This window comes from Stenella coeruleoalba (assembly GCF_951394435.1).
Source record: "Stenella coeruleoalba genome assembly, chromosome: 1".
In the NCBI taxonomy this organism is placed as follows: Eukaryota; Metazoa; Chordata; class Mammalia; order Artiodactyla; family Delphinidae; genus Stenella; species Stenella coeruleoalba.
The window spans coordinates 93,981,289-93,994,308 of record NC_137169.1 but is presented as its reverse complement, the minus strand read 5'-3'; the positions used below and the strand labels follow the sequence as shown (position 1 = coordinate 93,994,308).

At 39.2% G+C, this 13,020-nt stretch overlaps 1 protein-coding gene across 2 annotated transcripts in view; it reads right to left on the bottom strand.

Moving 5' to 3' along the window:
- The window catches only part of NTNG1 (netrin G1), a gene marked incomplete at its 3' end in the record, with an annotated part of 324,453 nt that overhangs the window by 83,044 nt on the left and 228,389 nt on the right, over positions 1-13,020 (bottom strand). For both annotated transcript variants that reach the window (XM_079902407.1, XM_079902408.1), the window contains exon 3: positions 5,583-5,755. In XM_079902407.1, the coding sequence (XP_079758533.1) occupies positions 5,583-5,755 (173 nt within the window). The remainder of the gene's footprint in view (positions 1-5,582; positions 5,756-13,020) is intronic.

Sequence of the window (13,020 nt, the reverse complement as noted above, 5' to 3'; positions counted from 1 at the left end):
GTCTCAGGAAGAGGGAGGGGTAACCTGTAAACTTTCAGGCCTTCAGTGTTCTGTTGGCATTAGGGAGGTTGACCCTGGGGTAGGATGGATGGGTCCGATGTTTCAGCCTGATGTTATTAGCATTTGAATCATTAAAATTTTTGAATTTAATTCCCATGCTCACCAAGCAACCTTCTGATTAGTATCTGGCTCTACAAGGAGACTTAATTACAGGGGAGAGAATACACTGATCATAAGGACTTAAATATTCTGAACTCTGTAACAGTTATTTCATATTGTATGAATAATCCGGCATTTGGGCACAATTTATCTCCCCATACAGTTGTTGTCTCCAAAGAGAGAATTTGCTCTTTAGACTGGGATGGGTCCACATGCTAGATTTCAGTGCAATTATAATAACAGTTAACTTCATTGTGTGCTTACTATGTGCCTACCACCGTTCTAAGTATCTTACGTGTGTTAATTCATTTAATTTTTGAGACAACCCTATGATGTCAATACTCAGGTTTATTTTACTGACGGGAGAAAAACTCAAACACAAAGAGCTTGCCCAAGATCATTGTAGTCAGTTGGATTTAATGCAAGAAAGTACATAAAGCACTTCACAAAATATAAAAGGCTATGGTAAGCTTAATAAATATCAGCTATCATTATTATCACTATCATGGTAATTTTGATTATAGTCAACCAATTGTAAGTGCACATACATTACCAAGAATCTATCTTGATATATATATATATACATTATCAAGAAAAGAGCAGCTGATTTTGCATAGGACAGTCTAGGTAGGCTGCATCGAGGAGTTCACATTGAGGAGTAGTCTTGAAAAATGAGCAGAATTTCAATAGAGAGTGAAGAAAAAGGTGATTTGGGGAAAAGAAATGAATTCAGTATCTTGCAATGTTGACTTTGAGATTTTCATAGACAGCTGAAAAAAATGGCCTGGGTTCATTAGAAAGATTCAGGCTATAATTTATTAGCATTAAACCAATATTAATAAGATCTAAAACCACAAGATTAGATAGGAATATCAAGGAAGAAAACTGTACACTAAGAATGAAAATTTAAAACAAGGTAGAAGGGGAGTCTTTGAAGGCAAAGAAATAACAAGCAGCAATCTAGGAAGAAAAGTGGGAGAGAGCAGGTTTAGAGAAGACCGACTTGTTCAAACAGGTGTCAGATGGAGTCCACACCCCAGTGGAGGACAGAGGAAGTCACTGAACTTTAACCTGAGAAGCCATATAGTGAGATGTACAGTCTTTGGGCTCAAGACACACCTGGGTTCAAACCTTCCTTCTCATTCTGACTAGGTAGCTAAACCTTAAACAAGATACTTTTCCTTAGTAGTCATCAGATTCCACCTCTATAACGTGAAAATAGTAGCATCTACCTTATAAAATTGTTGTGAGTTAAAAATGAACTCATGCGTGTAAAGCACTTAGGAAATTGTCTGGATAATGACATACACATGTACGCCTGAGAAAATATAAATTGGTCAATGCAAATTTGATACCAGAGAAAATAATAGAACAATCATTAAATTACTTTCCATCGCTCAGAGGAGACCTAGATATTGTGTAACAATTCAAGTCGGATTTCTGAACAAATAATGTCAATGTCAGACCAATTTAATTTTCTTTCTTGGAAGAATATTAGACTGTGTAGGTAAGAGGAAAGTAAAAGATTCAATACAGCTGAACTAGCTGGGCTTTTCTCCATGACATTTCTATCAGAAAGCTGAGGAAATTATTTACAGCAGCATGTCCCCAAGAGTGTTTTATAGAAGGTTTTTAAGTGTTCCATGAACAATAAAGTGTGGGAAACACATGATAAAATAGATTACTTATTTTAGGGTTCTCAAATGTTTTTAATAAGGTAATGTGAATATCTAAGAGTCAGTATAATGTATAGCATTTTCCAAACTTATTTGGCCATGGAATTCTTGTAAGGGTCATAGGACACAGTCTGGCAAGCAGAGGTATAGACAATATTATATTACCTTTTCTGAAATGACTATTCCTAAAGGTTAATTGTTAAGTTTTCAGCATCTATAAGTAGGGATCAGAGTTTCAAGAGGGATCAGAATTTTATTTATGAGCTAGACAAGGGGAATCAAGAGAATCATGATTAAGCGTGAAGTTGGACAGAGTTTCTATCTACTTGGAAAACAGAAATGAAATTCAAAGGACATTCAAAATAGAATTCTGTCAAAAATAGAATGAAGATCAATAGGGAGAAGAAGAAAGATGTCTTACAGATAAAACATAAGCTTTGTAGAAAAATAAGAAATATATTGATACACATACATATGGCTTTAAAGAACCAAGAAAACACACTGAGTCTTCAGTAAAAAGCACAATGAATAAAAATATCATCACAAGAGTTATTACTTCTGCTTCTGCCGAGTCTATTATAATGACAGGCATGGGGAAATGTGGTGTGTCTCACAGATTGGGGTGGCGGTGTTTTAGAGGGCTGGGGCTCTGTATTCTTCTCTCCTGGCTCTATATGCTCCATACAAAAGTGGCCTTGGAGCTGCTCCAGAATTTATGACTTCCAAGCCATAGTATTCCCAGCAAGGTCCCAGTTTAAGGAACTTTTGAGTGATGGGCTGAATGGTTTTGAAGGGAGATCTTAAGATTTCCTGATGTAATGAAGCCTCCCTAGTTTTTATGCTAAGAGTAGGCAGGAACTGATCTTCTTATTCAAAAATCCTGGCTGCTTGAAGTTCTGCTAAATCCAGAGCTTATCCAATATGAGTGTTATTTCTAGGCTACTGAAGAGTTGGTGTTGAGGGATCAGAGATTGTAGCCACTCCTTTTTACTTCTTAGGTTTTTTATTCCTGTATTAGGATACAGCATATCCTGAGTGTCCCTCTTAATATCTGACTTGTAATGTACCAACTCGAGTCATGTATGTGTGGGCACGTGCACACGTGAGTGTGTGCATGTATGCATGTGTGTAAGAAAAAGTCAAAATGACAGGAGAATCGTAACAGTGCTAGAAGTCCTGAGTTTGGCTTAAATTTCCACACTAAAAATTCAGAGGACTTCCAGGGCAAACAACTAGGTAAGAGAGTTGAAAATCTTATCATATGAGAAATGGAACTGATGATGTTAATCTGGACAAGAAAGAAAACTGGGGTTGATATAGAGTTTTAAGACTTAAAAAGAAAAAGTGGTTGGAAATTAGGAGACACTCAATATTAATGTTAAGAAATAAGTTTTATAACAATTAAAACTGTCCAATAATTGACAAGCCTGCCTTATGAAAAAAAGCCTAAAAATAAAATTATTTTTGAACACTTACTTTGTGGTAGGTGTTATGCTAAACACATCACATGCATTAGCTTATTCACTTCTCTCAAAATCCTTATGAGGTAAGAACTGTTAGTATCCTCACAATACAGATGGGAAGCCAAGTGTTAGAGAGGTTAATATTGATACTTTACTTTTTCAAGGTCACTGAGCTAGTGAATGGACAAACTGGTATTTGATTCTGGAACCTGTGTACTAAACCACTTAATTGCCTACTTCCGTCCTTGGACATTTGCAAGCAGTCTGATGTGGCAGAGATTTCTTTAAAGGGGTTCTTTCCATTGCAAGACTGGACCATTGCAGGTTATCTTAAAATCTTCAATCTAGCTTCGGCCATATTGAGGATTGAAACGTTGAATTCAACCTCCTTGGCCATTGTGTCCATCTGTCACCTTCATATTTTAACAGAAATGGGGAAAAGTCTAGAGAAGGCCAAGAAAAACTAAGGGATGGATAGACAATAGAATCCACATGGACAATTGAAAGAGGTTGCATTATATTAGGGCTATGTAAGCCATTTCCATGGAGAATATAACAAGAAATCCATTCCAGTGAAAAAGCTTGGCTGGCACAAGGTCTTTCCAGTGAAAATGTCTTGAAATAAGCAAGACTTTGAGGTACAGTTATGGGTAGAAAAAAACGGTGTCGTGTTAGAATAGAAGCCAGTGCCTTCAACAGCAGTCTCTCCCAGCTGCCTTTCTAGTAGCCCTGACAAGTTGGCCTGCCCTGAGGATGAGCCAGAATGCCACCAAGTGTTTGTAAACATTGTTCTCTTCCATCCTGTCCCACTAAAGGAGCAGCAGACATCAAAAATGAAATCTGAGTCATTTTCATTTGAGGAAACCTTTAAACTAAATTTGACAACTGTGGTGATAGGAATTCTAGCTAGTCACAGGGTATGGCAACAAATAACCTCATGAGATTCCTCCTGAATTCACGAGTCTATGGCTCTCAACAATTGAGGAAAGCCCATGGAGTCTCTGTTAATAAAACCGCCTTGAAAAAAAAACATTTCTGCTCAATAGAACTTTATGTATTAATTTTAGGAGCTAGGCTGTCAGTTTTTTCTTTAACACAGAAAGAAATAGAATACCTTCACAAAGGGGGATTTTTTTTTTTTTTTAGCCTTTGACAGATTTTTTTTCCTGCTTCATAGAAATTTTAACATCATTTCATGCCCCCATTCTTTATGGCCTGTTACTCGGTCCATTACTTTTACATTTAACTTGATAAGGTCTTGGTTCCTGGCTATTAGTTTCTGAGGTTTGGTTTCTCACAGCTGCTGCTTTGAAGTGCCTGATAACATTCTTAGCCTTGCATGGAGCTGGTGGCTCTTCAAGGTCTCATTCCCCCACTACTCACTGTCCTGCTGTTTCTGTTACTTCTCACTTGAATGGGTGTATTCTCAACCTCACCCTTCTCTACTTTTAAGAGAGGTCAAACCTTGGGCTTTTGTGAGTGGCTAATTGGTCCATGCATAGAATTGGGCAATTTATTCTGGAAGTAATTACTTGTCTCCTTGAGCGTGTCAGAACTTGTTTTCCTAGGAATGTTCAGGGATTTCAGAGGGGCACCCACATGAGTGATAACGGGGCATCTCTCACGCTTCCTGTGAACACAGATAATGCTTGTGCTCTTTTCACATGCACACAAACATCCCTTTTCTTACTGTGGTCCCTACAGGCCTACAGTCACACGCTTTATCGAAAGGCAGCCTCTCCTAACAGGATACACGCCGGGCGTGGCATCAACTGCTGGCATTTGGAAAAAGCCCACCATTTCATTGAGCAAAGTCAGGCTGTAGCTAAATTTGGAGAGGGAAACATCTTCTAGACAAAGCATCTCTTAGGTTACCCAGTATGGGAAATGGGATTGTAAACATTTAGAGAATTTCTGGAAGTAGTTTATGGTTAAAATTAAGTCAGAGTTGGGAGTTTTGAATGCCTTTGTTATTTTAATAGGAGATTAATTTGGGGGAGCAAAAAAAGCAGCTCCTGTTTCATCCACTTAGAAAAAATTTCTCCTGTGGTTTCTATCATTTCCCAACACACTGATGTGAATGTTGGAAGACTGACTTTAACAGATGATCCAAGTGCTAAAATGTGCTTACAAGTGGCAAAATAGGGATGAAAGCTTTAGCTGCATTTTGAAGAGGAATGGGACTCCTGGTAAGAGGAGTGAAAGCACAATTGCAAGTGAAATTGAGAGGAACTCTCAGCTCATCGTGCACAAAATATGGTATTACCGAGCAAAAGTTACTCACAGGTATTTGCAGTGCCTTTGGGGATGGGGAGATACGAGCCTGGACTCCAAGGTCGGCCCTGATAATTCTTCTTGCATTTCCCACAGTCTGGACCTGTAGTGTTGTGCTCACATTCACAGGTCAATTTGCTGTTGTCATACACACACACAGTGGCATGGAGATTACATTTGCACCTAGGCAGAGGAGAGACAAGAGTTCATTAAGTCCAGTTGTCTTGGTGATCACTGAGGCTTTATCCATCTGTCTTCTAGGATTGCGGCTCTCACAGCCCGTAGTGCTTGAGTTCTCCCTAAAGACTTAGTAAAATGTAGATTTGCAGGCCTGACCCTCCGAATCTTTTAAACAAGTGTCCTTGGGGGTAGGGGTGGGGGAGGGATTATGATACAGCCTGACCTCATCCCACACTTTGAGGAATCTTAATACAAGTCAGTTAGGTGGGGTCTGACGCTCACCTAAGGAAACTGTGCTCTGAAATCAGGGATTTCCCAACAGATATCCAAAATATTGCCACTAGTGAGAGGCTTTTCTGTGCTATTATCAAATCTACAATACATCTGGCTTTGAAGAACAATGTCATCTTCTGTTTTTCCTTAAACCAGAAGGACTACTCTTATTTGTTTAAAAAGAAATATAACCATTGAGATAATTTGCTATTCAGGTTTATTTTATAGACCCCAAGCGGTTATAAACAGACGTTCTCATTCTGGGCTCTGAAATGACATTCCTCAGGCAGAAGAGTTTTTCCACGAAGGCCTCTAAGTAACCTGAATAATCCTCAGATTTCCTACTCACATAAAATAATCACAAAGGTCTCTCAAAAATGGGTCAAAGGACTCAGGAAAAAAGACGTTTCGAATACTAGAAAATGAAAACCTATGTGTGGCAGGGGTTTGAGGTCATTAGCCAAGGCCTTCCCTTTGGTGCCTGTGAATAATGCTGTAATATATGAGAGGCAACAATGGAATATGCAATTTCTACAAAAATACATTCCCATATCCAAAGTCTCTGACTGTAAAACTACAAAGGCCAACTTGATATCTGTTGAGGTAGCAGGTTATAACTTATAAGATACAAAGTATGAGCCACATCCTCTGGAGAAATAAAGCCTAGGCCAACAGAATGTCCATGACCAGAGGGCAGAACAATGTATGTGGGAAGAGATGTGTCCACACAAAGGAAAGGACCTGATACCCAGACCTGGGGGTAAAGGGCCAAGATCTGTCAGGGTTAGAACCCGAAAGTGTGTGTGTGTGTGTGTGTGTGTGTGTGTGTGTGTGTGTGTGCATGTGTGTGTGTGCATTTTTAAACTAGTCTGGCCCTTTCTAGGAACTAGGACAAAAATATAGAAAGTCAAGTTTCATAAAAATGAAGAAATATTATAGTGCTTTACATTTGCTTTCTTTTTTGGCAGATGTCATGAAAATAAGATTCTTTAACAACTGCTGTTGGTCTCTATAATGTGTGTACAGTAACATCCAAATTTCTTTCTTGTGCACTAATGGTCTGTTTGGAACACTGACCCGTACTTACGGCAAGGAAACAAAGGAATGGCTAAGACTATTCCTGAGGGCTGCTGGGCTCTCTTCTAACTAAAAGGTGTAGCCCCTAAAGCAATAGCCACCCACTCAAACCTCCCTGGGTAAGACCAAGCCTCAGCTTCCTCAGGGGTCGACTACACTTCATAGTACTTATAACTACACTCTGCCCTCTGTATAGTTGTAAATTATAATAAGCTGAAAGGCTACCATTTAAACAATACCTATTCAACATCAACGCATAAACAGAGTCTTTAACATTCATACAATCTTTTAAAAAGAGAAAAAAATCAGTTAAGTAAAACAGACAGTGTTTAATTATGAGCTAGGTCTTATAAAAATCTCCTACATGCAGGGAGTTACTTGCGTTAAGCTGCTTATTAAAGAATCTTTCTCCTTCCTTCATTAGCACCTTTATTTATGGGTGTGTTTATAAATATGGAAGATGTTAGAAACTTAAGTGATAGAAGCACCAGCTTATACTGATTTAGCACCCTATCTGGTGTTTAAAAATTCCAAATGAGGAAATGAACAATGTGACCCCAAAGAATATGCTGGTTTCATGTGTGAAGACCAAGAATGCAAGTAGTAATTGTAAATTGGATTATATACCTTGTAGCTATTAATACTTTCATACTGGTAGTCAGTCTGAGTTGTAGGCAATTTCTATTCTAAAGACTTTATATTTGCTGAGAAAATATTTTTTGAATAACAAAAGGAAGTGAAAGAAGAATAGATGAATATTTAGTCTTATTTTCCCATATTTCTTTCAATTAATGGTTCATTTTCACCTGTCCAAAGATTTTTAATCATTCAAGGTTCAACTCAATTCATTACTCTTTCCTGATATCTATCATACCTACTGTAGACACCCTATCTCTCTAAGCTTCTGATTCCTTTAAAAGCTTCTGTGTGTTTGGTTTGGTTGGTTGTTACTTAGGGCTCCTTCTGCTTTTAGAATTTTTACTCATTGCTTCTCTCTCATCTTAAGGAAGAAAAATATCTACTTTGTACCCTAGTCTTCTTTTCTCGCTACCACTTTAACACTCTCCTTCCCCTTCTTGAGTTTTCTACACTTGCCATCTCCTTTTTCTCATCTCCCACACACTCACTGTTTCCAACTAACCACAACCTCTCTTGCCAAGACCACCCATGACCTCCTGGTGAAGATGTAATGGATTTCCTTCCTTGCTTTGCCTATCTCCTTAGGGGATTTGACTCTGTGGGACCACTCCATTTCCCCTGACACACTCTCCCCACTGGATTCTCAAGGTCATTTTCAGAACCCTCTTCTGTTGTTCTCCTCATGTGCCGTTCTTTGGGGTCTGGATCAGCACAGTCAGCTTAAGTGACTCTCCTTGGGCACTTTTATCCAGGTTGTCCCTTCAATTTCCTCTGTGGTCCTCAACTACTTTTGAGTTATAGGCAATCTAAAGCAAATTTGCATCATTTTTTTCCCCTAGAAAAAAGTAAAAACATGCAAAATAAACTCAAACAATTGGAAATATTTTAGGAGATTCAGATTCTCTGTTACCCATAGGAATCCACAGAACTCTCTCCTTCCATTATCACTAGGTGAAGATCATCTGCTCAACATGTGGATAAGTCCTGGTGCTGTAACGTCCATCACGGATCTCTCTCCTGAACATGTCAAATCCAGCATATCCCAAACTGAATTATTTGGCTTCCCTCCCCCACCTACTCATCCTTCTGTGTTTTCTTTCTCAGTATATTGCATCACCTTCTAGTCAGCTGGTCAAGAATGACCACTCCCACTCCCTTTCCTATCACATCTAATTTGTCTTTACTCAGTCTCTCACCCAGTTCTGAAATTCCTCCTCCTCGATGACTCTCAAATACATACAGTTCTAGCCATTGCCACGTCCCTGTTGACATCATCATCATCTTTGATCTGGTTTATTACAATGGCTTCTATAGAGACCTTTCCGCCTCCTCTCATACTCTTCTTTAGCCCAATCTCATCACAATAGTCAAAACGATCATTTACACAAAAATACCTGGGTCACCTTGGCTTAGAACCATTGAAAAATTTCCCTTTATTCTCAGAATAGAGTCCAAGCTCTCTAACATGGCCTACAAGTCCCTTTGAAATCTATCTCTTGTTCTTTCCCCATTTTTATTTGCACCACTACCAATTCTACAATTAGTTCTTCAAACTTTGCCTTTGCATAATCTTTTAAGCTGTTCCTTATGCCTAGAACATAACTCTACCTCTTTTACCTGCATAATTTTTACCATTCAGATGTCAACTTGGAAATCTCAGTGTCTGGCTCCTAGGTGACATTCCAAAGCCATCTGCTGATTAACTATCTGAATCCTTCTCTGACCCACCAGAATGCCTTTCCTATGGGCTCCTCTGATATGAGGTAAGGCCAGCCACAGGATGAAGTCCACACTATCTTTGCTCTAGACTTAGGCTGTATTGTAATTGTTTATTCTTCTGTCACTCTCACTGGAGTGTAAGCTCCTGGGAGCAGCAGTCATATTTGTCTTATTTATTGTAACATCCCTAACATGGGTCAAGCTACTTGGCACGTAATAAGTGTTTAAAAAATATCTGACAAATAAACAAGTGACTAATAAACAACTAAACTTCCTGAAAGCAGGGACTTCATGTGCCTGTTCTACTATGATGAATACAGCAATGGACTAAGAATAGAGAATTAATAGGCACTGTCCTAAGTCAAACACTCCATGATGTGTGCTGAAAATTGCCCTCACCACTGGTTTTCATAACTAACCTTATATTGGGCAAAGGGAACTCTAAAATTGGTGAGACCTTGTAAACTCAATTTAATTTAATTTAAACTCCAGAGGATTTGCCAAATGTCTGAAAGCTAACGCAAGAGCTATCCTAAAAAGATGCCTAAAAGACCTAGGAGAAGAACGCAACTTAGAGGAGGGATAAACACAGCTTAGAGGAGAGCATTTAGGTAGCATAATTGTTCTGGAGTGTGCATCTTTTAGTTTCAACTCCTTCCTGTAAGGATGGCCACCTGGGTCGGCTAAAGTTTGGCAGAGTGCTGCTTGGGTGCTGGCTACAGCTCTAACTTCGTAAATCTGCTGACCTAGCTCGGCTCCTGGACTGTCTTTCTTCAGTCATTGTGACAACTGCTGTGCCAGGGCTGAGCTTGTGAAAGTGGACGCTGAGGCACAATGTCATTGGCCTGTATTTGGAAACGGCTCCCTTTCATTTTCCACAGCTCAGTTTATTCTCATCATTCCATTCCAATCAGACACTGAAATCCTTTATTTAGAGCGCTTGCCAGAGTGGCTTTTCCTCCAACGGAAAAAAAATGTATTTCACAATGCTGGGAGATCGCTCTCAATTCCTGGTGTTATGAACTCCGGCCTTGTGATGGGGTGGAAGGCAGACTCCCGTGACATCCACTCATCTCTGACAGATTCATTATCCATTTCCTTGGCCATCCAGCTGCCACGTTTGCCATCACATTAGGTGGGGGAGGAACTGTACAAGTGGAGATCTAACAGGCTTTGCTAGCAGTCACAGATCTGATGTTCTGAAGAGCTGAGCCTATTCACCGATTCTGTTTACATGTATAGAACACATACCAAGACACTGCAGATAGAACTAATTGACTTGCTTGTACCTCAAAGATCCACTTGTGTGTAAGCAACAAATTGCACACACTGTCAAATAAGGGCATTGCTAAGACAGACCTTTAAAAAAAAAAAGTGAGCTCTATTCTGTGATGCAAACTTAATGAAAACCAGTGTGTTCTTGCTTTTAACCAGGTCTGCACTTCCTGTATTTTAGTGAGCAGCTGTCACAAGTCAATTTAATCTTGCTTATAAAAAGGCTCCAACATTTAGATCTGTGCCACCTGCCAGTAGGTATGAAAAACCCATCTAGTCTGCCTGGTTTTTTTTTTAATAACTTAATATATTTATTCTGGGAAGCATGCTATCCACCAGAGTTTCCTGCGAGTTAGAGGTCTGTACATGTAGTCTATTGTAGTGTTTCAAATAAAAGTACCAAGACAAAGAAGTTTAAAACTGGCCCTTTGTGAAACAAACCTGGAAGGGAAATCAGGCTTGCTGCTTTTTGGCTACTTTTATGCCATAGGAGGATCTACCCTGAAGTGAATGAAGTTTAAGTATCAGGCCGCCCTTCAAAAACTTGAGAAGGACCCTAACAATGTGTTCATACAGTCATATGCTTTTATATTATTTTCACCAATAAGATATTATTATATTTTTTAATTAATGAAGGTTTTTCCTTAATAAGCCCCCTTCCCAAAGGGCATACATTTCAGGTACTACAAAACCTGGATCAGGTTTGCCTTCCTTGGGTCGGCACTTGCTACACAAATACTTGTAGAAAACAAGTTAGCACAAATATCAGGCATTTGGAGATGTCTTTTCCAAAAGGTGACAAATTATAAAATGCCTCTCACATACTTCTTCTCCCTCTGCAGCCCCTTGACCTTTCTCTTTTCACTTTGACACATGAATTTTCAATTTCTACTTCAATACATTATTTGAAATGGGAGACTTGAGGCAAAATGACTTAGAGATTATGAGTTATATGACACTGAATCAGACAGCCTCGGCCACTTATTTGCTGTGAAGCTATGAATGAGTGACTTAACAAGAAATAAACAGAGCTAACCTTGACTAAATACTTCCAAGCACCTGGCGTTGTGCTAAGTGCTTTTTGCATATTTCACACATTATTTCATATAAACTACAAAATAGTTACATGGAATTAGCACTATTAATAATTATAGATGATGCATTTGAATATTGAGGGACTAAGAAATCCAAGTCTCCCAGGCAGTATGAACTGGAGCAGGGATTCGAACTATGGGCAGTTAGCCTTTAGAACTCAGCTCTTACCAATGCAGAAGTCATGCTGTCTTCCTGAGTATGGCCAGGCTTCAGCTGCCACAGGGACAATAAATGAATGTGTTTCAAAGAACAGTTTTGGGGACTGAATGAGATTAGCCATGCATACACTTAGCATAATGTCTGACAGAAAGGTATTAATAAGTGTTAGTTTCAATTATTCTTATTATTTCTACTGTCACTATTGTTAGCACTGCTACTGGAATGGGCTGTCTGCTTCACTCCATAAGCTTTAATTAATAACAAATTCTATGGATAACACTGTGACAGGTCTCATGCATTCAAAAAGAAGACGACGTAGAGTCCTAATCTCCAAGAACAAGCAATCTGTTGAGTAAAGGAGATGAAACATACATAGACTAACTACAGACCACCCAGACTGAATACTCTATTTAATCATGACCATATAGGAAATTAGGGTAGTAACACTGAGTTGTCTCTACATTGATAAGGATGTATTTGTACTCAACAGTCAGAGGTACAGCCCCTATCATTTAAGGTAGGTGGAAAAAAAAAATCAACACTTACCAAAGCCCACTATAGACCTGGAACTGAATAGATGCTTTATGTATGTTATTTCACCTCAGCCTCATCACCACTTTGAGAAGGAGGAATAAGTATCTGTGATTTACAGATGTGGAAAGTGTGGCTGAGAGCAGTAGAGTAACTTGCTCAGAGAAACATGCTGCTGGTAAGTGGTAGCCAAGAGTCAATTCCAAAAGCTGGGCTCCTTCTAGGACATCACTTTATTTGAGGAAGAACAAATCAAACTGCTTCAGAGGAGAAGTAGACCCATGGTCTAAACAGCGTATTAAGACATTCTCTAACACTTGCTAGTCAAGGTGTGGTCCGTGGGCCAGTAGCTCTGGGATCACCTGAGGGCTTGTTAAAATCTCAGGCCTCCCCCAGGCTTTCTGAATAAGAATCTGGATTTTAACCAGATCTCTAGGTGATTTATGTGCACAGTAAACGTTGAAAAGGACTGCTGAGCTCACCAGTGTGTCAAAGTCCTG